At 42.1% G+C, this 27630-nt stretch overlaps 2 protein-coding genes and 1 pseudogene across 2 annotated transcripts; 2 read left to right on the forward strand and 1 right to left on the reverse strand.

Annotated features, from left to right (window-relative positions):
- The first annotated feature begins 1410 nt into the window (after positions 1–1410).
- LOC118801135 (tripartite motif-containing protein 16-like) lies at positions 1411–6503 on the forward strand. Its single transcript, XM_036561300.1, has 7 exons — positions 1411–1995; positions 2669–2764; positions 2972–3205; positions 4088–4247; positions 5208–5213; positions 5616–5675; positions 5947–6503. The coding sequence occupies exons 1-7, from the start codon at positions 1411–1413 to the stop codon at positions 6501–6503; spliced, it is 1698 nt and encodes a 565-aa protein (XP_036417193.1).
- A 1776-nt stretch (positions 6504–8279) lies between these two features.
- LOC118801137 lies at positions 8280–10789 on the reverse strand (annotated as a pseudogene).
- A 6006-nt stretch (positions 10790–16795) lies between these two features.
- Positions 16796–27425, forward strand: LOC118801136 (tripartite motif-containing protein 16-like). The gene is made up of 6 exons (XM_036561301.1): positions 16796–17398; positions 24773–24868; positions 25076–25309; positions 25442–25601; positions 26283–26339; positions 26893–27425. The coding sequence occupies exons 1-6, from the start codon at positions 16820–16822 to the stop codon at positions 27423–27425; spliced, it is 1659 nt and encodes a 552-aa protein (XP_036417194.1). The 5' UTR covers positions 16796–16819.
- Positions 27426–27630: the final 205 nt, after the last annotated feature.

Here is a 27630-nt window from a genome sequence, read left to right on the forward strand (position 1 = left end):
TATGCCTAATGAGAGTGGAGAACACATGATGAAGGATATGAGACCATTCCTCCATAAAGAACCTCTCCAGATTTTCTTGTAGCCACTTCCTGTTTTGTGCAGCTCAACAACCTTTTATCAGACATCACTGCTGTGTTTTCTGGTCATTCTCATAGTGATGGATGACTGAAGGAATCTGGCCTGTGTGTCACCTCATATTTATACCCCAGTGAAGCTGGAAGGCATGTCTAAACATTTAAGTTTTCATAAAAACTCAGGTGAACTTTACCACATAAACAATATGAATGAGAATGCACTTCATTTAGATTTCACTCATAATAATGTCTACATTTTCTAAATAATTTCATGATAATATATTTACTTCAGATATAAATTAGATTTTTGTGAAAAGTTTGAATGCATGATCAACAGAATAAGTAATAAACAATGTTTTCTACTAGTCATTTTGCTCATGTTTACCAGGGGTGCCAATATTTGTGTAGGGCACTGTACAATGCAACAAAGAGAAAGACTACACAGCTTTCTGCAGTGGATCATATAGAAAGTTCTTCTGAGAGGTGATGGGCTGTTTCTTTTGTTCTGTTATTATTTGCTATTAACCCATAACCAATGAAAAGACTGTGTGAGGGAGGAAAAACACTCATGTGATTTTGTTCACTCATCACTACATATTACTGTGTTCTGTTACACTTAACAATAAATTCTAATAAATAATAAATAATAAGTTTTTGCTCCTCTGAAGGCTTAAATGTTGTCACTCTTCATCATTTTACTTAATGCAACAGAATATGTTATGGGTGAGTTAAACATCAAGTGGTATTTGTATAAATTGTATAATTGTATAAATTGTACTTAATTAACATTATTAGTTTTATATTCAAATGACGCATGTAGTGTTGATGTGAAAACAAATATTTAAGCATGGCAAAGACTTTTTTAGGCATATTTGAGATGGAATTTCAGTTGCTGTGAATACCCAGCGTCTCTCCTCCAATACTATCCGCCCCATGTCCACCCCCACCACCACAACCTGGCCCACTGAGATCTCACTCTAAAAATTGGCACCCCTGTTACTGAGACCAATGAGAACAGCTTCTGTAGAGAGCGCTGGATCCGCACTGATACTGAACCTTCTACGCTTTAAATGACTCCACAACTTTATTATTTCTTATATCCCACTTAAGAATTCCACCTCTTTTCTATGTTCCTTCCTGTCTCTCCTCTCTTTTCTCATTTCTCTGTCTCCTCCCCTCTGCACTCCCTACGGCAATCTTTAACACAGAAGCAGCAAGTCACTCCTACTCAGTTTAAAAGTGAGAGAGAAAGTGAGAAAGTGAAACTGGTCTCAGAGAGCTGCTCTCTCTCTCTCTCTCTCTCTCTCTCTCTCTTTCAGGCTGCAAGTTTAGGAAAATGGACAGTATTTCAGTAGATCAGGACCAGTTCAGCTGTCCAGTCTGTCTGGATCTGCTGAAGGATCCAGTGACAACTCCTTGTGGACACAGTTACTGTATGGTGTGTATTAATAAACACTGGAATGAAGAAAATCAGAGGAGGGTCTACAGCTGCCCCCAGTGCAGAGAGACCTTCACTCCAAGGCCTGTTTTACGCAGAAACAACATGCTGGCTGAAGTGGTGGAGGAACTGAAGAAGACAGAACTCCAAGCTGCTCCTCCTGCTCTCTGTTACGCTGGACCTGGAGATGTGGAGTGTGATTTCTGCACTGGGAGAAAACTCAAAGCCATCAAGTCCTGTTTGGTGTGTCTGGCTTCTTATTGTGAGACTCATCTTAATCCTCACTATCAGTCTCCTGCCTTTAAGAAGCACAAGCTGGTCGAAGCTTCTACACGACTGCAAGAAAGAATCTGCTCACAACATAATAGAAGGATCGAGATCTACTGCCGTACTGACCAAAGCTGCATCTGTTATTTGTGTATGATGCATGAACACATAGGCCACGATACAGTTGAAGCCGCAGCAGAAAGAAATGAGAAAGAGGTGAGAAACAGAAATCTTTTAGAATCAGTTCATGTTGTTTCTGTTTCCATACTACAATGAATTAATTTGTTCCCATATGACATGTAAATTACTTAATTATGAAATCCATGGGAATAATTTTTAATGGTTTATGTGTTTTGTGGAAAAGAAAGTGGTAAATTACTTTCATTTTCAACATTACTACAAAACTAGTCAGACCAGTCTGTGAACATTTTACTGGCCAACACCCATCTTCTAGCCTGTCGACAGATTAATAAAGTGCACATAGTCTCAAGAAGGGATTGGATTTGATTTCCTGGCCGGGTGACCATGTGGTATTTGCATGTTCTCCCTGTACCAGCATGGGTTTTCTCCAGGTGCTTTGGTTTCCTCCTGCAGTCCAAAGACCTGAAGTCAGGCCAACTGGAACCACTAAATTTCACCTAAGTCTAAGTGTGTGTGTGAAGGTATGTCTGTGTGTCTGCCCTGTGATGGACTGCCGAATTGCCCAGGGTGTTTCCTGCCTTCCGCCCATTGACTGCTGGGCTAAAGCACACATGACCCAAAAGGATAAGCAGCTTAGATAATGTGTGTGTAAGACAGTCTTAAAACTGTGTAGAATAATGTGGTCTATAAGGTCTTTAGCTGCCATTAATATTCAAATATTTACTTTATAATATGATTAATTTCTCAGAATCAGCTGAAGGAGGTTCAGAGGAAATCCCAGTGGAGACTCCAGGAGAAAGAGAAGAAGCTGCAGGAGGTGAAACAGGCTGTGAAGACTCTTAAGGTGAGTAGTGAGCAGAGATCTGCTGGAGCAGCTGTTTCACAGCTCAGTCAGACTCTCCTCCAGTCAGACAGTGAGGAGTCCAGTGTTGGACACTTAGAGATCCTACACAGCCACAATGTGGACAGTGAGTCATCTAGAGTCCCAGTGAGAGAGTGAATGATAGCTGGTGTGTAAATGGAGCTCCATCTTGTGTGTGTGTTGTAACAGAGCTCTGCACAGGCAGCAGTGGAGGACAGTGAGAGGATCTTTACTGAGCTGATCGGCTCCATTGAGAAAAAGCGCTCTGAGGTAACAGAGCTGATCAGAGCTCAGGAGGAGGCTGAACTGAGTGGAGCTGAAGAACTCCTGGAGCAACTGGAGCAGGAGATTGCTGATCTAAAGAGGAGAGACACTGAGCTGGAGCAGCTTTCATACACAGAGGATCACATCCATTTCCTGCAGGTAACAATCACTCACCTACAGAGGAACCTGCTCCTCAGAGGAGGCTCTAAAATGTCTCTTTCCAAAAGTTCACTAAGGAGACAATAAATATTTCTGAAATTTAAAGGTTATTTTTGCTGTAGCTTAGTTTGAGAACATTTATTGCTCTTGTTCTTCTTTGGTCCAATCCCATTTCTTCTTTTTACCCCTACCCCATGTTTGAGTGTCACCTTGCCCCTTGGAATTGAGTTACAAGGGGTAGGTGTTGAAATCTTCTCCTATGAAATGGGACCCTCAAATAAAAAGAACATTACTTAATTAACAGCTACTAGTGCTGCTCTGTAGGCGACCCTGCCAGTCTGCAGTGATAGCAGAAGAGGGTAAAGTTCAATAACCTCACTGCTGGGCTTTAGTTACATTTAGGGGGTCATATGCCTTCAAATAGGGAGGGTTAGAATTATTTAATATCTCCCACCCCTAATTCTTCAGTGATGTGCAGCTGAAGTCAGATATTCACCAACTTCTCATTTGAATTTACTCATTTCACCTGAAATGGTGCAAATTTAAGGTGAAACAGGATATTTAGATAGCTAGCTACTAAGACATCACCATGATACTAGTAACTACTAGAGATTTTTATGCTTTTTATGCAGAAAAGAATCATAATACATTGAAACGACATTAAACTAGGATAATACAATAGTTATAGTAATTTTTTAACAGAGAAAATCCTCATATATGTGGGTTTCTTACACTTCACCCTACCCTTCTATCACAACAACAATCGGGACACCCTACCCCTAGACGTGAACTTGCAAAATGGAGGGGTAGGGATAAGTGGTAGGGGTGAGGGCTGAAGTGGGATTTGGCCTTAACTTTCTCCTTCTCCATTTTTCTCCATAGAGTTTCCAGTCTCTATGTGTCCCTTCTGGATCTGAGGACTCACCCAGCATCACTGTCCATCAACATCTCTCATTTGATGGAGTGAAGAAATCTCTCTCTGATCTGAAAGAGAGACTAGAGGAATTCTGCAAGCAGGAGTTCATTAAAATCTCTCCACATGGTAAGAGGAGCTTCCTGCTGGAAAACAGAAGGACAGAAATCTTTACTACAGTTGTAAATTACACACAAATTCACAGAATTGATTTACTTCATGTCACACCTAGGTCTAGTGAGGATTGTGTAGACCGTCACAAGGCTGTAGGTTTCCAAGGAACATTGGCAGGCCAAAACAGCACATCAGTGAAAGAGGGTTTGTTAGTGCAGTGCAAAGGTGCAAAAATGCAAAACCTTAATAAAATGTAAGCTATTTACTATATATATATATATTAGAGGGTTTCTCCTAAAATCGTACTCTTTATTAAAGCAGAATTCTCAGTGGCTGGTCCACAATATGACCCTCTCTCTCCCTTTGAGGAATTAAAGTTAGGTTAAGAAGTATAAACTACTCAAGAGAAAAAGGGGGGAAGATAAACATCACAACCTCAGACTTTTAACATATATCTTCCATACATACACAACAAATAAAAGGCATCAAACAGGTCACAAACATTAAACCACAGGTGGAAAACATTAATGGTCAATGAAAAATGAAAAAAAAAAAGGAGGAAATTGTTTTACTACCAAAATGGACCAATCCACATGGTCCACACTGGGCATGCCCCAACTTGCCCTAGGACTATAAAAGCCAAGTAACCCATTTACACTCTTTTTTGTCAGAGCTGAAATGCCTCCCAACCAGGTAAGTATAAACCTTTGCATGTGGTATTAGATTATCTGTCTTCTGACTAGCAAACCCAGTTGTATGACAAGATTAAACTGATTCTGTGCAGATTATTTACCAAAACTCCCAACACCCTCCTCTCTCTTAGCTTATTCAGCGGTTGTAGTGTAGCAGTACCATATTTATCCAACAACCCCCTCCGTGCTCTCTCCTTTAGAGTAAACCCTTCTTTACTCAGAAGTACTATTCATTAAAGTAATAATGAATAAATAATAAAAATATTACATTGTCATTTTTCAGTTCACTGTGTGTGTATATTGTGTATATGCATGTTCACACAGTTGGTCTTAGTTCAGGCTTATATGTTGGGTTTGTGGTTGTTGTACAACTTAATGTTATTCTGAATACTATTACTGTTATTTTATTGCTGAAATGTTCCTTTTTGCAATTAAGGTGGTAAATTATAACAAAGTAATTCATGCTAATAAATAATTCTGAACTGAACAGTGAGAGAGAGACAGTCAGAGTAACACAGTAACTCAATAAAAGGTAAAGAGTAACTGAATCCTGTGTAAAACCCAAACTGATCTGATTTAAACATGGAGACTGTGCTGTGTGTCTTTTAGCTGCTTCTGTCTTTCTGAGCGAGTGTTTTCTGAGCCTCCTTCATTCATTCTGTTGGATCATTGTGTTTGTGTGTCTCCACAGCTGCAGCAGTTCAGATGATTTTACCCTCAGAGCCAAAAACCAGAGCAGATTTTCTACAGTGTATGTACACAATACACACACACACACACACACACACACACACACACACTCACTCACTCACACACACACACACACACAAACACACACACACACAAATACATAAGTATTGTATGATTTAACTATGAATGTTTTTTTTTTATGGTAGAGATTGTGTTGCTCTAAAATGTTAAATACAGAAATGTGTAAGGAGAGAAAATATTCACTACAGATGGTTTATTTTTCTTAAAGTATACTTTTGAGTAAAAACCTAATCTTTTTCTTTCTTCATTAGATTTCTGTCGTCTGACTCTGGATCCCAACACAGTGAATCATCAACTCAGTCTGTCTGAGCAGAACAGAGTGGTGAAGTACAGGGGAGGAGAGCAGCATTACTCCAATAAACCAGAGAGATTTGAGTACTGGAGGCAGGTGCTGAGTAAGGAGAGTGTGAGTGGACGCTGTTACTGGGAGGTTGAGTGGAGCGGCCAGGAATGGGATCCACTTTTGGGTTGGGTGTCCATATCAGTGTCATATAAAGGGATCAGCAGGAAAGAACGGGGAAGTGAGTGCAGGTTTGGATGCAACAATCAGTCCTGGAGTCTGGAGTGTTCTGACACTCTCACTTTCTGGCAAAACAACATTAAGACTGAGCTCTCAGCTCCACCATCCTCCAGAATAGGAGTGTATGTGGATCACAGTGCAGGAACTCTGTCCTTCTACAGCGTCTCTGACACAATGACCCTCCTACACACAGTCCACACCACATTCACTCAGCCTCTCTATGCTGGGTTTGAGGTTGGTCTGATATCATCAGTTAAATTGTGCGATTCAGTAATGAAATACAGATAAAGAATGAAAATTGTTTTGTGTTTTTAAAGAAAAGTAATAAATCTAGACTTGGTAGTGTATTTTTTTTGAGACTTAGGTTATTACTCACTGATACATTTTTCTTTGAATAAAGGCTTTAAATGAACATTTGTTGCCCTTTTAAGCTGTATTACTTATAAAATCCTGTCTCACATTCATCTCAGTTTTCAGGGATATTTGTCTGATTGGATGTAAATATCATAATGACATCATGCCAACTGTTCAGTGTTTGTCTTTTGTAACATAAATAAACAGACCTAATAAAGCAATTCTCAATAAAAATGACTTGTCTCTTCCTTTATTACTAGTCTGTGCGTGTCACTACATCACTAACCATAGACTCTCACTCTTACCCAACATAAAATCTGGAGGTAAAATAAGAACTTATCCCTAAAGTAGGTCAAATTATAGAAAGTGAAGAGACATGGGACCAGAAGATAAACAGACTGTCCAGTTCACCACAAAAAATCATTATGTGCAATAAATGTTCTCATGCATGAATGGACTTTGATTTCTTTGGGGCAGGATGGTCTGAGACAGACAGTTGGGTGGCTACTGTTAACTAATTGGACTGTATTCTGCCCTCATGAACTGTTTGACCAGCTTATTGGAGAGCGGACAACAAATTATCAGTGCTGAAAGAGAACAGGACTCTCAATCTTTGCTCCTCTGGCTTAAATATTGTCACGTTTTATCATTTTACTTAATGTGACAAAATATGTTATGGGTAAGTTAAAAGTCAAGTGGTATTTGTATATATTGTATTTAATGAACAATAGTGGTTTTATATTAAATTGATTTATGTATTGTTGATGTGAAAAATACTAGAGCATGGCAAAGACAACTGTTTTTAGGAATATTTAAGATGAAATTTCAGTTACATTTTACATTTACAGCATTTAGAAGACATTCTTATCCAGAGCGACTTACAAGAAGTGCTTTGTTTACCTAGAGAAAGTATCTTTGCTAGTTACATTCAGGTTGGAGAGAAAGCCAGTCCTGAGCTCAGATACTGCTAGAAACAAAAGCCCACGTTGATACCTAGAGAAAAAGGAACAGAGTTAAACATAGTGCAGTGCAATACATTACAATAAGTGTAGTACCATACATTACAATAAATACTTTGAAGACCACGAGAGACTCTGCTGTTCAGACAGCCAGAGGGAGTTTGTTCCACTACCTGAGTGCCAGGACAGAGAAAAATCTTGATGCTTGTCTTCCATGCATTAAAAGGATGTCGGGTCAATCCGAGCTGTACTTGAAGCTTGAAAGGCTTGAGGTACAGTTTGAGTTTTGACCATTGCCATCAAGTAGGGAGGGCTGCTCCATTTTTGGCTTTGTAAGCAAACATCAAGGTTTCATGCGTGCAGCTACAGGAAGCCAGTGAAGGGAGCGCAGCGGTGGAGTGACGTGACTGAACTTAGGAAGATTGAAGACAAGGGGGGGTAGTTAGTTCAGCACCAACATTCCCAGATTACCATAGGACTCTCTGTCCCAGATCTGCGCCTTATTCTAACAGGAAAACTAATTAACCAAAGGCTCGACTAAACAGGTAAATTTTAAGCCTAGACTTAAAGATGGAGGCTGTGTCTGAGTCCCAAACACTGACTGGTAGGTTATTCCAAAGCTGGGGGGCTTTGTATGAAAAGGCTCCTCCCCCTGACTTAACTTTATTCATTCTAGGTACCAATAATGAGCCCACACCTTGTGATCTAAGTGGGCGTGTCGGTTGAGATAGGAAATAAGGTCACTGAGGTACTGAGGAGCAAGGCCATTCAAAGCTTTATATGTCAGTAGAAGAATTTTGTACTTAATGCGGAATTTAACTGGCAACCAATGTAAGGTACACAAAATTGGGCTAATGTGGTCAAATTTCCTGGTTTTGGTGAGAACTCTGGCTGCAGCGTTCTGGATTAACTGAAGCTTGTTAAGGTTTTGGCTGGAACAACCAGAAAGCAGATCGTTACAGTAATCTAACCTGGACGTGATGAAGGCGTGAACTAACGTTTCTGCATCCTGTAGCGACAGTGCATTTCTTAATTTAGTGATGTTATGAAGGTGGAGGAAAGCTATTCTAGTAATATTCTGAACTAGCACATGGGTGCCCTCTCGAGTGAGGAAGGGTCAGATCCTCCAGATGTTGTACAGGAGAAACCTGCATGACTGAGTTAGGTTTGCGATATGAGCTGAGAACGATAACTGGCCATCCAGAATCACAACAAGACTTCTTGCATCTTCAGACGGAACAATCAGAGAGTTCTCGAATGAGATAGCAAGATCAAGATGAGGACCTGTAGTTGCAGGGACGAATAGCAACTCAGTCTTGCTAGGATTAAGCTTAAGGTGCTGAGCTGCCGTCCATGAAAAGATGTCAGACAGACATGCCCGAGATACGACTGGAAACCTGCGTGTCAAAAGGTGGGGAAGAGAGCATTAGTTGAGTGTCATCAGCATAGCAGTGATAAGAGAAGCCATGAGAGGATATTACATCACCAAGAGAACTAGTGTAAAGTGAAAAGAAAAGAGGACCCAGCACCACGTTTTGTGGGACACCAGTGGAGAGCCTGCATGGAGAGGATGTGGACCCTCTCCATGTTACCTGATAAGAGCTACCCTCCAGATAGGACTTAAGCCACTTCCACGCAGAGCCAGTGATTCCAAGGTTGGTGAGGACATCCAGAAGGATTGTATGGTTGACCATGTCAAAAGCTGCTGAGAGGTCAAGAAGAATCTGAACAGAAGACACTTCGGCTGATCTTGCTGACTGGAGGTTCTCAGTCACTGCTATAGGGGCCAGACTGGTTGGGGTCCTGGAGCTGGTTCTGTGTGAGACAGAAAAGAGACAGTTGATTACAGACTGCATGTTCAAGAATTTTTGAAAGGAAAGAAAGGAGCGATACCGGTCTGTAGTTGTTGACATCAGAGCTGTCAAGCATGGGCTTCTTCAGGATGGGAACCACTCTTGCAGTCTTGAATGTTGATGGAACTTCACCTGATGACAAAGAGCTATTTATGAGAAAAAAGTGATAAAAGGCAGTAGATCCATGGAGATTGACTGAAGCAAAGTGGACGAGATGGGATCCAGTGGGCAGGTGGTTGGATTACTGGGTTTGATCAGTTGTAGAACATCATCTGTGGAAAGAGAAGAAACAGTTTAGGGGATTGAGAACAAGAGGATGAGGTCTAGCGGAAGGAGTGGACACAGAGGGAAAAGACTGGCGGATTCAAAGAAGGTGACAAAATCCTCAGGGATGAGAGAAGAGGGTGGAAGAAAAAGAGGAGGGTTGAGGAGAGAGGAGAAAATGCTAAAGAGCTTACATGGATCAGATGTTAATGCTTCCAGTTTCCCTCTGTAGAAAGATGACTTTGTAGCAGTAACTTCAAGTGAGACTTTAGAAAGGAGAGATTGGTAGGAGTGAAGATCCGAGTCAAGCTGGGATTTCCTCCAACTTCTCTCAGCCTTCCTTAGCCCTTGCTGGTTGCTGCGCAGGACACCTGTCAGCCAGGGGGCAGGAGGAGAGGATCTTGCTGGCCTGGAGGAGAGGACACAGAAGGTTAATTGCAGATGAGAGTGATGAAAGGAAAACATCTGTAGCTGTGTCCAGTGAGAGAGAAGAAAATGAGTCAGGATGGGGAAGTTTGGTCAGGATAGTTGAGGCGAAAGACGAGGGAGGAATGGAGTGTAGGAGTAGAAGAGTAGAAAACCATGAAGGGGTGGTATGGACAGTGGTAGCAGGGAGGGAGAGTGTGAAAGATAGAAAGTGGTGATCAGAGCCATAAAGGGGAGTTACTGTGACATACAGCACAGAGGTAGGTCTGCTGAATATCAGGTCCAGAAAGTTGCCTGCTCTGTGCGTCGGAGAAGTCCGGTTGAGGGTGAGGTCAAATGACGATAGGACCGGTAACAGGCAGGATGACTGCAGCTTGTCCAATGGCAGGATGAAGTCACCCAGGAGTATGAGTCGGGTTCCATCGATGGGGAAGAGACTCAGAGGAATATCTAACTCAATGAAGTTACCTAAAGGAGAGGGAGGATGATAAAAAACAATGATGTGAAGTCTAGTGGGGAAAGATATTGACAGCATGGTATTCAAAGGAGAAAACTGAAAGATAAGAGAAAAAACAAGTGAAGTGAAACACCACTTTCTGGACAAAAGCGAACCTGTGCCACCACCCCTGCCAGACTGTCTCAGAGAATGAGAGAAGTGAAAGGCAGAGGACAGAGCTGCTGGAGTCGCAGAGTTCTTGGGGGTGATCCAGGTTTCCATCAATGCCACGTGCAGTGAATGGAAGGATGCTAGGGCTGAAATGAAGTCGGCCTTCTGCACTGTGGATTGGCAATTCCAGAGCCCACCTGCCACCCTGTTCTGAGATTCTAACGACCGTGAGGGATAGATGAGGTTACTGGAATTGTGGATCCTGCAACGATAAATGGTGAAGAACAACAAAGTGATACTTAGCCAAAGTTGAATAGTCACGTCTCTGTTGAGGATGGATGGGACAGAGGTTTGTCAAATGTCAAGCCTAGCTGCTACAGACCGCTACAGGATACCTCCTCAATTTATCAGCCTTATGACTGATAGCCAGGCCCCTACAAATCACACCAGCAGAAAGACAAATCCCGGTTAGAACACACAAGCACACCGATTTTTCCAGGGAATACCTCCTCAATTTATCAGCCTTGTGACTGATAGCCCAGGCCCTACAAATCACACCAGCAGAAAGACAAATCCCAGTTAGAAGATACAAGCACACAGATTCTTCCAGGGAATACCTCCTCAATTTATCAGCTTTGTGACTGAAAGCCTACAATTCACACCTTTGGCTAACCTGAAACCACACCTGAAACTAGTAATTACAATTAAGCACTAGGTTCCACAAGTCAGCCTTGTAACTAACAGAGTCTAAGCTAAAGAAAGTCTTAACTCAGAGCCTATCTTTACCAGCAGAAAGACAAATCCCAGTTAGAAGACACAAGTACAATGATTCACAAGGATTCACTGAATACCTCCTCAATTTATCAGCCTTGTGACTGATCGCCCGGCCCTTACAATTCACACCAGCAGAAAGACAAATCCCTCAGATGGCACTGCATTGAAAACAGGCATGATTCTGTACAGGAAATTACTACATGGGCTTAGGAACACTTCCAGAAATCATTGTCTGTGAACACAGTTTGCCGTGCAATCCACAAATGCAAGTTAAACCTGTATCATGCAAAGAAGAAGCCATATGTTAACACGATCTATAAACGCCGTCGTCTTCTCTGGGCCAAAGCTCATTTAAAATGGACCGAGGCAAAATGGAAAATTCTGTGATCAGATGAATCAAAATTTTTAATTCTTTTTGGAAACCATGAACGCCATGTCCTGCAGACTCAAGAGGAGAGGGACCATCCAGCTTGTTAACACCACACAGTTCAAAAGCATCTCTGATGGTATGGGGTTGCATTAGTGCCTATAGCATAGACAGCTTACACGTCTGGAAAGGCAGTATCAATGCTGAACAGTACATAGAGGTTTTAGAACAACATATGCTGCCATCTGGACAGCGTCTCTTTCAGGGAAGGCTTTGCATATTTCAGCAAGACAATGCTAAACCACATACTGCATCCATCACAACAGCATGGCTTCACAGAAGAAGAGTCCGGGTGCTGAAGAGGCCGGTCTGCAGTCCAGACCTTTCACCAATAGAAAACATTTGGTGCATCATGAAACGAAAAATCCAGCAAAATAGACCCAGGACTGTTGAGCATGAAATCCTACATCAGACAAGAATGGGACAAAATTCCTCATCTAAAACTCCAGCAATTGGTCTCCTCACTTCCCAGACATTTACAGACTGTTGTTAAAAGAAGAGGGGATGCCACACGATGGTAGACGTGGCCCTGTCCCAAATTTTCTGAGATGCGTTGCTGCCATCAAGTTCTAAATGAGTTAATATTTTTATGAAATGGTAACATGTCTCGCTTTCAACATTTGATATGTGTTCTATGTTCTATTGTGAATAAAATATGGGTCTATGAGATTTGCACATCATTGCATTCTGTTTTATTTACATTTATTTACATTTTACACAGTGTCCCAACTTTTTTGGAATTCGGGTTGTAATCATGAATATATTTTTCGCTTCTAAAATGTTAAATACAGAAATGTATAAGGAGAGAAAACATCATTATACACTATAGACAGTTAATGTTTCTTAAAGTATAATTCTGTTTAAAAACCTGTCTTTAAAAAATGTTTTTCATTCTTCTTGTTTTAGATTTTTATCGTCTGACTCTGGATCCCAACACAGTAAATCATGAACTCAGACTGTCTGAGCAGAACAGAGTGGTGACAAGGAGAAGAGGAGAGCAGCGTTACTCTGATCATCCAGAGAGATTTATTTCTTGGCCTTAGGTGTTTCGTGTAAGAGAGTGTGAGTGGACACTGTTACTGGTAGGTGGACTGGAGCTGTGAGGGATGGGAGTCGCTCTTCGTTTGGATGTCCACATCAGTGTCATATAAAGGGATCAGCAGGAAAGGATGGGGTGATGAGAATGTGTTTGGATACAACAGTCAGTCCTGGAGTCTGCAGTGTTCTCCCTCTCTCTCTTTCTATCACAAAAACATTCAGACTGAGATCAGAATCAGAATAGGAGTGTATGTGGATCACAGTGCAGGAACTCTGTCCTTCTACAGCGTCTCTGACACAATGACCCTCCTACACACAGTCCACACCACATTCACTCAGCCTCTCTATGCTGGCTTTGGAGTTGGTGTGATGTCATCAACTGTGTCACTCAGTAATGAAACACAAATGAAGAATAAAGATTGTTTTATGTTGTTCAATGAAAATGAAATATCTAGATTTGGTTGTGCATTATTTTTTAGACTTAGGTTCTTAATACTTGCTCCAATTACATGATAAATTTAATCAAGGCTTTGAATGAACTACTGTTAAATCACACCCATTAGCTGTCAGTTCTGTCTTAAACCCTAATTACATCGGTGCATGTTTCAGAGCATTATGGTTTACTTCACTGTTGAACTGTTCAGTGAAACGTACAGTATCTGTGGATTTTTCAGAATCTACAGATCAAATGTTAAGAAAGTTTTTCTTTTTGTGTCATAAATAAGTACATCGCCTATTAATCACCTTTATGAATCCAGTTTTGGTTCCTCTCAATCTGAATCCAGAAGGAGGTCCTGTCGTCTTTCATTGTTCTGTGATGATCTGAATGTTGCTGTTTAAATCCTGAAAAATACAGTAAACACGTCTGATAAGACTGTACATACATTGTTAATCTAAATAAAGTGAAGCTGAATTAGATGATAAACTTTGCACACTTTCTAATTAACACTTTTAAAGAGCTCTAAAATGCATTACAGACACGAATGATACAGCTTTCATTATGACTAAGGCATGATATATTTACTGGACAGAGCACTGTCTATTCTTATTGCGTGTAAATGTGGGTCTGATTTAAGCAGAGTGGTTTGTAGGAGTTCATCACTCATCCACATCTGCACCTTCAAAACAGACACATTTCTGGAATCTCTGTGAATCTGAATTGGACGTGGTTCCATCCGAATGAGATTTCTGGAATAAAGCTTTAATTTAATTTAATTTACCCCAGGAACAAATATGGTTGAAAACATAGAAAGACAATATCTAAAACTGGATTACTTGTCTCTAACTTTATTATTAATCTGCGCATTTCCCTACATCACTAACCAGAGTCTCTCACTCTTACCCAACATAAAAACTGATGGTGTAATATATATGAGAATTTGCCAATCCAGACGGTCATATTATAGAGAAAGAGTCACTGGGTTCAAAAGTTGAACAGATACTCCAAAAAGATGTCACGATGCACAATATATTTGATAACCTATATGTTTGGTTGTTTGGGCAGGACGGTGTGAGAGATAAAGTTCAAAAGGACAAACAACTACAACACTTAGAAACCTTATTATATGTGTTATATGGGTCAGTCTACAGAAACGTCCATTTTTGTATCAATGGCCTTTACAGATATATTACACTTATATTAAACATGTTAGGGTTACAATTTATTTAATTTAAAAATTTACAATTTCATTTCAAAAATTACACCTTTTTTTTCTGTCAATTTAGCAATATTGGTTTTTAAATCAATTATATAGAATTCCAAGCACCACAGAAGAGCTCGCCCCCACAGTCATGTGTAAAGGGTGAGGCCATATTTTGAGGACAAAAAACCATGTTTTTCTGTAAATTTAACTACAATAATCTATACATGACTATGGAATACCCGAATTAAATGACAAAGAAAACAAATGCCAAATAAATATTATAAGATATACAGTGAAAGTCATGTCACTGGTGTTACTGCATCATAGAAATCTCTTATTTTGAAATAAACATCACACTGATGACATCACTTGACTTCCTTTTACCTATTTTCTGAGGATCTATGAAGAAAAGCATATGGTGAGTCCACTGAGTCTTTCAGTTATCGGAGATTTTCTCATTTAGCTCATGATTTCATATGAAGCTTTTAGTTGAAGTCACTGGTGTGCCCTACTTTATTCTTAGCTAATTGGGGAAATAGTAGAACACAAATGGATTAAATTACATATTTTAGTGATTGACAACATGTGGTTTGATGTTCTGTAGCAGCCATTTTGTAAAATGCATTTTTCATTAAAAATGTCTCTGGTGTTATCTTTCTTATGTGTAACACCGATGAGGAGTAACACACCTATGGATAGACAGAAAAGTGGACGTTTCTGTGAAATGACCCATATATGACTGGATAACAAGATCGCTTTTAGAGAAATAAGGAGAGATGGCGAGATGGATGTATCTAAAACATCAGTCACTGACAGCAGTAGGTTTGTTCATGTTATATCTTTACAGATAAATACAAACTCTCAATAACACATTTTTAGATAAACAGATCAATCATGTGTATCATTTTAGTTTTTTTCATGGTCACAGAAGTCAACATGGTTCTACTTGTGAGGAAAGAGAGGCAGACAGAATATTTGCTGAGTCAGTTTGTTTTTGAAATATCCATTGGTCATAGAACTGGCCATGGGTCAGGACACAGGCAGACAGGTTTACCACGGGATTATCCATGTTAAAAAGGACAAAAACCAGAAGATACTAGGAGACAAACTCAACATGAGAATATGGCTGAGAAATAATGTTACCAAAGCTCTAAACTACGTGTCAAAGCAATACAGGAGGGAGTAAAGCTTTAGAGCCATAACTTACACACTCAAGCAGCATGTAGACGTACATCTGTGACATCCACTAACATGCATTGAATTAATAGCTGCTCTTCATCCTACAGGCCACCAGATGTCACTAATGTGAACTGTGTTTAAAAGGTTTGACTAGTGAACCATGAGAGAACTTGTAGAGAGGAGATTTACCACCATGTAATGTCTCCCAGGTTTCTCTAACACTAGAGGGCGCTCCCGAGTGAGTTCAACATTAATGGGTTAAGATTTGTATAAATGTATTTCCTAGAACTAGGCTGGTCAGCTAGCTAACAGGCTAAAGATAGTAAACATGCTAAACAACTGCATCAATATTATCACAGGCTTTTAAATTAAAGTACTTATGGTATGATTAACTGTAAAATGGCAATACAGAAGTCTGAAGAACGTCACTTGAATAACCTACACACTTCAAATGTCCGTGTTTCAGTCAGGAGTATCAAACCCAGGCTAAATCCCAAATGGCTCTGTACTCCCTAGCTAAATAGTGTGCTATGTAAATTTTGAAATTCTGGCTTCTACAAGCTAAATAGTGCACTGTTTGTCAGGTATGGATGTGGCTGAAACCCAGATGGCTATTTTTAAGCTATAATAAGCCAGTACCTAAATTCCTACGTAGTGCACTGTGTAGGTAGCAGGGAGTTACTTGAGATCCAGCCCCAGCAGGGCAAGAGGGGCGCCACTGGATTGGTGTTATATATGACTTGCGGTGGTAATTTGGTCACCAAAAAGTACTTATAAACAAAGGTGTTTGAATTAAACAGTGCAGTGTTATATGTTCACTGTTATATGACAAAAAGTTAAAAAGATCATGAAATGACCGCGGTGTACAGTGATAGGTGACCGACTGTTCTCCTCATTCAAGAGTCCATGGTTGCTTGGTAATGCATTTCTCTCTGTCTCCTCCCCTCCTCACTCTCTAGGACAATCTTTAACACAGAAGCAGCAAGTCACTCCTACTCAGTTTAAAAGTGAGAGAGAAAGTGAGAAAGTGAAACCGATCTCAGAGAGCTGCTCTCTCTCTCAGGCTGCGAGTTCAGGGAAATGGCAGAGGCCAGTATTTCAGTAGATCAGGACCAGTTCAGCTGTCCAGTCTGTCTGGATCTGCTGAAGGATCCAGTGACTATTCACTGTGGACACAGTTTCTGTATGGTGTGTATTAATAAACACTGGAATGAAGAAGATCAGAGGAGGGTCTACAGCTGCCCCCAGTGCAGAGAGACCTTCACTCCAAGGCCTGTTCTACGCAGAAACAACATGCTGGCTGAAGTGGTGGAGGAACTGAAGAAGAAACTCCAATCTGCTCACCATTACGCTGGACCTGGAGATGTGGAGTGTGATTTCTGCACTGGGAGAAAACTCAAAGCCATCAAGTCCTGTTTGGTGTGTCTGGCGTCTTACTGTGAAACTCATCTTAATCCTCACTATCAGTCTCCTGCCTTTAAGAAGCATCAGCTGGTCGAAGCTTCTACACGACTACAAGAAAGAATCTGCTCACAACACAATGAAATGATCGAGATCTACTGCCGTACTGACCAAAGCTGCATCTGTTATTTGTGTATGATGCATGAACACAAAGGCCACGATACAGTTGAAGCCGCAGCAGAGAGAACCGAGAAACAGGTGAGAAACAGAAATCTTTTAGAATCAGTTCATGTTGTTTCTGTTTCCATACTACAATGAATTAATTTGTTCCCATATGACATGTAAATTACTTAATTATGAAATCCATGGGAATAATTTTTAATGGTTTATGTGTTTTGTGGAAAAGAAAGTGGTAAATTACTTTTATTTTCAACATTACTACAAAACTAGTCAGACCAGTCTGTGAACATTTTACTGGCCAACACCCATCTTCTAGCCTGTCGACAGATTAATAAAGTGCACATAGTCTCAAGAAGGGATTGGGTTTGATTTCCTGGCCGGGTGACCATGTGGTATTTGCATGTTCTCCCTGTACCAGCATGGGTTTTCTCCAGGTGCTTTGGTTTCCTCCCACAGTCCAAAGACATGCAGTCAGGCCAACTGGAAACCCTAAATTTCACCTAAGTCTAAGTGTGTGTGTGAATGTATATGCAGGGGCGTAAAGAGTACTGAAAATCCCTGCTTAAGTATGAGTACTGTTACTGTAGTGATAATTTACTTAAGTACAATTAAAAGTATTAGTAAATAAAATTACTCAAGTAAGAGTAAATAACTTGATCCTTCCTGGATCGGGGCCTTGTCGAGGTGGAAGGGCTTGTGTGGTCTAGGGATCTTCAGAGCTAAGTCGTTGGGAGCAGTATGCTCCTGGTAGGGTCTCCCAGGGCGAACAGGTCTGGAGTGAAGACCCAGACTAACTCGATCCAAAAATCCTCTATGAAAAATGGACACAGACAATCGTGTACCCTGCCCGGGAGAGGGTCACCGGGAGCTACCCCTGGAGCCAGGCCTGGGGGTAGCGTCCCCCGGCGAGCGCCTGGTGGCTGGGCAGCCCACGTAACCCAGCCGGGCTCAGCCCGAAGAGGCAACGTGGGGAGACCATGTGGGCCCACCACCCGCAAGGTCCAGCATGGGGGAGCGGTGCAGTGCTGTATAGGCAGTGGGAGATTGCGGGGGGGCCCCTGGTGGCCTAGGCCCCTGCGGCAGAAACTGACTCTTGGTACGTGAAATGTAACCTCACTGGGGGGGAAGGAGCCGGAGCTTGTGCGGGAGGTTGAGAGGTACCAACTAGATGTAGTTGGGCTTACCTCCACCCACAGTGTCGGCTCTGGAACCAAACTCCTTGATAGGGGTTGGTCCCTCTCCTACTCTGGGGTTGCACAGGGTGAGAGGCGCCGGGCGGGTGTGGGGATACTCACGAGTCCCCGGCTGGCAGCCATGCAGTTGGAGTTTGTCCCGGTGGACGAGAGGGTTGCCTCAATGCGAATTAAAATTGCACAGAGGAAAACTCTGACTGTTGTGTGTGCTTATGCACCAAACAGCAGGTCGGAGTATTCAGCCTTCTTGGAGCAAGTGGGCAGGGTTCTGGAAAGGGTCCCCCCTACAGACTCCATAGTCTTACTGGGAGACTTCAATGCTCATGTTGGCAATGACTGGGAGACCTGGAGAGGCGTGATTGGGAAGAACGGCCTGCCCGATCTAAACCCGAATGGTGAATTGTTATTGGACTTCTGTGCCAGGCATGGATTGTCCATAACGAACACCAAGTTCGAACACAAGGATGTTCATAAGTGTACATGGTACCAGAGCTGCTTGGTTCATAGGTCAATGATCGACTTTGTTGTTGTTTCATCTGACTTGGGACCATATGTTCTGGACACTCGGGTGAAGAGAGGTGCTGAGCTGTCAACCGATCACCATCTGGTGGTAAGTTGGATCAGATGGCAGGGAAGACCGATGCTCAGACCCGGTAGGCCCAAGCGAATAGTGAGGGTGTGCTGGGAACAACTGTCGGAGGCCCCTGTTCAGAAAGATTTTAACTCCCACCTCCGGGAGAGCTTTTCTCATGTCCCGGAGGAGGTAGGGGACATGGAGTCTGAATGGACCCTGTTCAAAACCTCCATTGTGGAAGCTGCCAGGCGTAGCTGTGGCCAAAAGCTTGTTGGTGCCGATCAGGGCGGTAACCCAAGAACCCCCTGGTGGACACCGGTGGTGAGGGAGGCCGTGAAGCTGAACAAAAAGGCCTTTAGGGACTGGATGGTGCGAAGGACTCCCGACTCAGCAGATAGGTACCGACAGGCGAAAAAGGTGGCAGCCGTAACGGTGGCAGAAGCAAAATCCAGGGCGTGGGAGGAGTTTGGAGAAGCCATGGAAAAAGACTTTCGGTCGGCCTCAAGGAGGTTCTGGATGACTGTCCAGCGACTCAGGAGCGGTCGGGGTGGCTGCGCCCAAGCTGTATTCGGCATGGGGTGGGGAAGCTCTGACTTCAAATGAGGATATTGTCGGTCGGTGGAAAGAGCACTTTGAGGAACTCCTTAATCTGGGAGATATGCCTCCCACACGGGAGTCAGGGCCAGAGGCTTCTGGCATGTCAAGCTCCATTTCCCCGGTGGAGGTCACTGAGGTAATTGGCAAGCTCTTCAGTGGCAAGCCACCGGGAGTGGATGAGATTCGTCCGGAGATGCTTAAGGCTCTGGATATTGTGGGGCTGTCGTGGCTGGCATGCCTCTGCAATATTGCATGGACTTCGGGAACAGTACCCTTGGACTGGCAGACCGGGGTGGTGGTCCCTATTTTTAAGAAAGGGGACCGGAGGGTGTGTGCCAACTATTGGGGTATCACACTGCTGAGCCTCCCTGGGAAAGTCTATGCCAAGGTGCTAGAAAGGAGACTTTGACAGATAGTTGAACCTCGGATTGAGGAGGAACAATGTGGATTCCGTCCCGGCCATGGAACAATGGACCAGCTTTGCACCCTCTCACGGATTGTTGAGGGGGCATGGGAATTTGCCAACCCAGTCTACATGTGTTTTGTGGATTTGGAGAAGGCTTATGACCGTGTTCCCCAAGATATCTTGTGGGAGGTCCTCCGGGAGTATGGGGTGCCGGGGCTGCTACTCCAGGCCATTCAATCTCTGTACTCCCGGAGTGAGAGCTGTGTTCGTATACTCGGCATTACGTCGGACTCTTTCAGTGTTAGCATTGGACACCGCCAGGGTTGTGCCCTGTCTCCACTCCTGTTCGTGATATTCACGGACAGGGTGTCAAGGCGTAGCTGTGGTCAGGAGGGCATTATGTGTGGAGGCCGAAGGGTGGCATCTCTGCTATTTGCAGACAATGTTGTTCTTTTGGCTGGATCACATGGATGCCTCCAGCGCGCACTGGAGCAGTTTGCAGCTGAGTGTGAAGCGGTTGGTATGCGGATCAGCACCTCCAAGTCTGAGTCCATGGTCTTAGCCCGGAAAAGGATGGCATGCCCACTCCAGGTAGGGGGAAAGGACTGGCCACAGGTGGAGGAGTTTAAGTATCTCGGGGTCTTGTTCACGAGTGATGGGAAGAGGGATCGTGAAATCGACCGCAGGCTGGGACAGGCGGCCGCAGTAATGCGGTCGCTGTACCGGACTGTAATGGTGAAGAAGGAGCTGAGCCATACGGCGAAGCTCTTAGTTTACTGGTCTGTCTGCATCCCGACCCTCACCTATGGTCATGAGCTATGGGTAATGACCGAAAGAATGAGATCGCGAATACAAGTGGTGGAAATGAGCTTTCTTCGCAGGGTGGCGGGCTACACTCTATTTGATAGGGTGAGGAGCTCGGCCATCCAGGAGGAGCTCGGAGTAGCTCCTCCGCATTGAGAGGAGCCAGCTGAGGTGGTTCGCCTCCCAGTGGGGGTGTACCAGGCACGGCCCACTGGGACAAGACCCTGGGGTCGTCCTAGGACGTGCTGGAGGGATTATTTTTCCAGGTTGGCCTGGGAGCGGCTTGGGGTCCCCGGGAAAGAGCTGGAGGAAGTTGCGGGGGACAGGGTCGTCTGGGATTCTCTGCTCTCCCAACTGCTACTGCAACCCTAGCTGGACTAAGCGGTTAACGACGATGATGATGATGATTATGATGATGATAAGAGTAAATAAGTAGTTCATTGAAAAACTACTTAAGTACCGAGTTACTTTTACTTTTTCGTATTTCCAGATCAGGCCAGTCAACGACAGTGCAACAGAATCACTGTGCACCTGTTAACTAAAGCAGCTTAAACTTGTGCTACATTTTTCCTCTTGCAACACTTTTTTTTAGGATAAATCTTTTGCGACACTATTTTTTCTTTGCGTTTTGCCTTTTTCTGCTCCTGTTTTTTTTTCTGCAGAACTTTCCACTTTTGCGTTACTCTTGTTTGTTTGCGCCTCAGTTTTGAGGGTGTGGAAAGAGGAGAGAGCTGTGGCCAAGATGGAAAGGCATGTCATGGACATTTCACGTCATCAGCTGGAGCCGCCACTGCACAGCCCGTCATTTCAACCATAGATATACATACCTAGATGCCGCGTTGGGTCCAGCCAGGCACGTCAACGGTGCCGCCGTCAACATCACTGCTGGACAGCATTCAGTATCATTACAGAGCGGCAGTTTAATAAAGATACTGTCCAAAATGACACTATTTCAATAATATTGCACTCAGAAAGTGGGATAGGATTATATAACGGAGGGAACGCAGTGATATACACTCATGTTTGTGTGATGTGTATTGTTTGTGTGATGTTTACAGATATGGCCGTGTGGTTGGTGATGAACAGAGAACCTGTTGATGTGATTGTTTTTCCTCTGGTTTTATATTAAGCTTATTTCATGCAATAGTCTATACAGAGGATCCTAACTTGATGTAGAAGTTATTTTTTTACGCTGATGATTATAGCCTTCCTTAATATAGTATTCCTTAATCCTTGTAGATATTCATAATAGATTAATGTTAGCACGTCCTCACACAAACCTGAAGTTAGCTTCTTGTCAACTTCTTGTTTGAATTTTCCTGTTCCACCTTAAATGGTGCAGATTCAGGCACCAGAAAGTGCCTGAAGACTGCTGCACCATTTAAGGTGGGATTGGAAAATTCAGCCAGAAGCTATTTGTGCAGTTTATGAGTACCTATATGTCATACTTCAATGACATACTGTTATAAATGTAAACTTTTGTTTTATTTAGTTTATTTACTGAAAATAGGCATTTGATTTAACTAAAACTATGTATTAGCTTAATATTTGCCACCATTATTATAAAAAAATACCACCTTTAGAAAAATAAAAATATGTTTCCCATTATACATCTGTTATTCTTTTTAAAAATGTGTTACATCAAAATTTTTTTAGTAATCAAAACACAGCATTTTGGAATGAAACTCTACAATGGTTTCCGCTGCTGGAAATAACAGCTATTTTTCTTCAACAGTAGGTGGCAGTAATTGCAATATTTTTTATATGTCAAGCGGCCATAGAGTCTTGAGTGAATATCTCTATGAAACTGTTTAAGAGAAGCAAATGAAAATCTTTGAAAAAAAAAAAAATTAATCAATAAAAATCTCCAACATAAAAGCATTTTTCTTACTTTTATAGGTGAGTTATTCATATGCATACTGGATTATATATGCAATTTACATCATAGATATAATGTTTACACATGGTATTGCTGGGTTGTCTGAGTGTTGTGTTTACTAGTATGTATTTTCCGTGCCTCATTTTTTAGACTAACATGTAATACATACAGCTGTTCATCTGTGGTGAAACAGAACGGCTTTACAGATGCTGTTATTTCTGAATTCATTGTAAAGTAGCTTAAATATTTGGTGTGGTGCTTACTTATTCACAGTAAATCTTTCTGGTTTTAGGAGTAGTAAGGAGTTTGTGTTTCTCATGAAGGCGCTACACTTTCCCTATCAATTATTAACTCATTTCTGAGTTCAGTGGTAACTGTAGGACAGACCATTCCCTCAATGAGGCACTGTGTATCAACAAAGGAGTTGAAACATGTCATATTATTAACATGAACGAGGAAAAACTATGGCAACTATTACAAATGATAACTAGTTGCAAAAAGATGACAGTGTAAGCTTACACAGCATGATGAAGCAGAAGGACAAGATGATGAGAAGATGGAGCTACAGAAAAAACACTGTTGACTTTGATATGCATAAAATTCCAGAGCACTGTGTCTGAGGGGGATCTTTAATTAACATTAATTAACACATGAATTCCTGATAAATTCAGATGTTGAAGAAAGCATAATTACCTTTATCTTCATTCATTAGTACATAGCGTTAGTAGTTGTTAATATGTGACTTATTCATTTGTTCCTGATTAATTATTCATCAGTAAATTACTGGCAGATCATGTACCCTTAATGTGAAGTGTTATCGGCAGTCGGGGGCTGGCGGTTAGGGAACCAGCCTTGTGACCGGAAGGTCGCTGGGTCGATCCCTTCAGCTGACAGTACGTGACTGAAGTGAGCAAGGCACCTAACTCCCAGCTGCTCCCCAGGTCCCGTGGATAGGGCTGCCCACCGCTCTGGGCCAGTGTGCTCACTGCCCCCTAGTGTGTGTGTGTTCACTAGTGTGCATGTACGTGGGTGTTTCACTGCACGGATAGGTTAAATGTGGAGGTCTAATTCCTCTGTGTGCAAAACACAGTTGGCTAATGGTTCTGAATTCTATTATATCGATTTGTTTTCAGTTACTAAATTGAGCAGCATTTTCAGCCAGTTAGGACTGTGATAAGAATACACTAACGTGGCTCGCAAGTTCGAAAGTACAGTACAGCCGAACAGTTCTCACGGCTGCGTGCTGGTGTTGCATCTCCTTAAATTCGCGCTCCCCTTCACAAACCAAGCCCTTGACCCATACTCACTTAACAGAAGTCAACACCAAGCAACACGGGAACTACGGAAAACGAATAAGGTCAGGAAATGTTAACATTACACGGCCGTTTGTTATTGATTGTGTTAATGTATACACTATAATACCTGTGGTCCAGTTTGGCTAGCACCTGTCATGATGGCAATAGTTGAAATGAGGCTGTGCAGCGGCGGCTCCAGCTGATCATGTGAAACGTCCATGACATGCCTTTCCATCTTGGCAACACCACTCTCCTCTTCCCGTGCCCCCCAATCAAAAAGAGGTCAAAACTGAGGTGCAAACAAAAAAGTGTAAAAGGGGAAAGTACGGCAGAAAAAAAAACAGGAGTGTAAAATGCAAAACGCAAAGAAAAATTGTGTCGCAAAAGATTTATCCTAAAAAAAGTGTTGCAAGAGAAAAAAATGTAGCACAATTTCTCTTCTGTGTTTGCAATATCTAATTATTTTTGCAACTCCACATTTCTGTGATTTTTATTTTCTTGTCACGATTAAAGACCCCAATTTGACTCCATAGCCTTCCGCCCAATGACTGCTGGGCTCAAGCACACGTGACCCAAAAGGATAAGCAGCTTAGATAATGTGTGTGTAAGACAGTCTTAAAACTGTGTAGAATAATGTGGTCTATAAGGTCTTTAGCTGCCATTAATATTCAAATGTTTACTTTATAATGTGATTTATTTCTCAGAGTCAGCTGAAGGAGGTTCAGAGGAAATCTCAGCAGAGACTCCAGGAGAAAGAGAAGAAGCTGCAGGAGGTGAAACAGGCTGTGGTCACTCTTAAGGTGAGTAGTGAGCAGAGATCTGCTGGAGCAGCTGTTTCACAGCTCAGTCAGACTCTCCTCCAGTCAGACAGTGAGGAGTCCAGTGTTGGACACTTAGAGATCCTACACAGCCACAATGTGGACAGTGAGTCATCTAGAGTCCCAGTGAGAGAGTGAATGATAGCTGGTGTGTAAATGGAGCTCCATCTTGTGTGTGTGTTGTAACAGAGCTCTGCACAGGCAGCAGTGGAGGACAGTGAGAGGATCTTTACTGAGCTGATCCGCTCCATTGAGAAAAAGCGCTCTGAGGTAACAGAGCTGATCAGAGCTCAGGAGGAGGCTGAACTGAGTGGAGCTGAGGAACTCCTGGAGCAACTGGAGCAGGAGATTGCTGATCTAAAGAGGAGAGACACTGAGCTGGAGCAGCTTTCACACACAGAGGATCACATCCATTTCCTACAGGTAACAATCTGATCTACTGAGGAACGTGCTCCTCAGAGAGGCTCTTAAGGTTATTTTTGCTGTAACATGGTTTGAGAACATTTAATGCTCTTGTCCTCCTTCGTCTTTCTCTATTCTGTCGTCTCTCTGTAGTGTTTCCAGTCTCTCTGTGTCTCTTCTGGATCTGAGGACTCACCCAGCATCACTGTCCATCAACATCTCTCATTTGATGGAGTGAGGAAATCTCTCTCTGATCTGAAAGAGAGACTAGAGGAATTCTGCAAGCAGGAATTCAGTAAAACCTCTCCACATGGTAAGAGGAGCTTCCTGCTGGAAAACAGAAGGATGGAAATCTTTACTTAAATAGTAAATTACACACAAATTCACAAAACTGGCTTACTTCATCAGCGGGTTCAGTAATTATAGGGTGGGCTGCTCTCTCCTTCAGAGTGAACACTTGTTCACTCAGAAATGTTATTCATTAAAATAAAAAATCACATTTTAACCAATTAAAAGAAAACGAGAAATTAAATTGTGCATGTTTCAGGTCACTGTGTGTGTATATTGTGTATATGCATGTTCACACAGTTGGTCTTAGTTCAGGCTTGTATGCTGGGTTTATATATTTATACATATAAACCCAACATATTTATATGTCTTAAATGTATTTTGTCCACATATATTATATATACATATTATTACTGTTATGTTATTGCCTAAATGTTTCTTTTTGCAATTAAGGTGGTAAATAATAACAAAGTAATTCATGCTAATAAATAATTCTGAACTGAACAGTGAGAGAGAGACAGTCAGAGTAACACAGTAACTCAATAAAAGGTAAAGAGTAACTGAATCCTGTGTAAAACCCAAACTGATCTGATTTAAACATGGAGACTGTGCTGTGTGTCTTTTAGCTGCTTCTGTCTTTCTGAGCGAGTGTTTATTATTTCCTTCATTCGTTCTGTTAAATCATTGTGTTTGTGTGTCTCCACAGCTGCAGCAGTTCAGATGATTTTACCCTCAGAGTCAAAAACCAGAGATTTTCTACAGTGTATGTACACAATACACAAACACACACACACACACACACACACACACACACACACACACACACACACACTCAGATACACACACACACACGTTTGTCTTGTTATACATTTTTGTGTTACTGTAGCTAAATAACCAGCAAAATGTCCTCACTTAAGCAAAAATTTCCTATAGTTCTATCATAGTATGGACATAGGGTCCTCACAAGTATAGCACTACAAGAACACACACTGCATACAAACACACACACACCACATACACACTCACAGATACATACATACACACACACACACACTCACAGATACACACACACACACTCGCAGATACACACACACACACACACACACACACACCACATACACACACACTCACAGATACATATACACACACACACTCGCAGATACATACACACACACACACCTAAGTACTGTATGATTTAACAGTGAATGTTGTTTTATATAATTGGTAGAGATCGCATCATTATTCACTAGAGACAGTTTCTTAAAGTACATTTTTTAAATAAAAATCTAAAATGTTTTTCTTTCTTCTTATTTTAGATTTCTGTTATCTGACTCTGGATCCCAACACAGTAAATCATCAACTCAGTCTGTCTGAGCAGAACAGAGTGGTGAAGTGGAGAGGAGGAGAGCAGAGTTACTCTGATCATCCAGAGAGATTTGACTCCTGGAATCAGGTGTTGTGTAAGGAGAGTGTGAGTGGACGCTGTTACTGGGAGGTTGAGTGGAGAAGATGGAAGTCGCTCTTGGGTTGGGTGTCCATATCAGTGTCATATAAAGGGATCAGCAGGGAAGGACGGGGTAATGGGTCCAGGTTTGGATTTAACAATCAGTCCTGGAGTCTGTTCTGTTCTTCTACTCTCTCTTTCTGGCACAACAACATTAAGACTGAGCTCTCAGCCTCATCATCCTCCAGAATAGGAGTGTATGTGGATCACAGTGCAGGAACTCTGTCCTTCTACAGCGTCTCTGACACAATGACCCTCCTACACACAGTCCACACCACATTCACTCAGCCTCTCTATGCTGGGTTTGGAATTGGTCTGAGATCATCAGTTAAACTGTGTGACTGAGTAATGAAACACAAATGAAGAATAATGATTGTTTTGTGTTGTTCAATAAAAAAATGAAATATCTAGATTTGGTACAATGATACATTTGAGATTTATATTCTTAATACTTGCTGCAGTTATAAATTTAATGAAGGCTTTGATTGAACATCTATTTCACGCTTTTAGTCTCCATTACTGTTAAAATCTCAAACATCAGCTGTCAGTC

The sequence above is a fragment of the Colossoma macropomum genome, unplaced genomic scaffold, assembly GCF_904425465.1.
Source record: "Colossoma macropomum unplaced genomic scaffold, Colossoma_macropomum, whole genome shotgun sequence".
Lineage (NCBI taxonomy): Eukaryota > Metazoa > Chordata > Actinopteri > Characiformes > Serrasalmidae > Colossoma > Colossoma macropomum.

What these genes read in the sequence shown, in the direction of transcription:
- LOC118801135 (XM_036561300.1), top strand. Translation starts at nt 1,411, where the DNA reads ATGGACAGTATTTCAGTAGATCAGGACCAGTTCAGCTGTCCAGTCTGT. An exon ending in AGGCTGTGAAGACTCTTAAG is followed by an intron (nt 2,765 to 2,971) that starts GTGAGTAGTGAG and finishes GTGTTGTAACAG; the next exon opens with AGCTCTGCACAGGCAGCAGT. An exon ending in CAGAGCAGATTTTCTACAGT is followed by an intron (nt 5,676 to 5,946) that starts GTATGTACACAA and finishes TTTCTTCATTAG; the next exon opens with ATTTCTGTCGTCTGACTCTG.
- LOC118801136 (XM_036561301.1), top strand. Translation starts at nt 16,820, where the DNA reads ATGGCAGAGGCCAGTATTTCAGTAGATCAGGACCAGTTCAGCTGTCCA. An exon ending in CAGAGAGAACCGAGAAACAG is followed by an intron (nt 17,399 to 24,772) that starts GTGAGAAACAGA and finishes TTTATTTCTCAG; the next exon opens with AGTCAGCTGAAGGAGGTTCA. An exon ending in ATCACATCCATTTCCTACAG is followed by an intron (nt 25,310 to 25,441) that starts GTAACAATCTGA and finishes GTCTCTCTGTAG; the next exon opens with TGTTTCCAGTCTCTCTGTGT.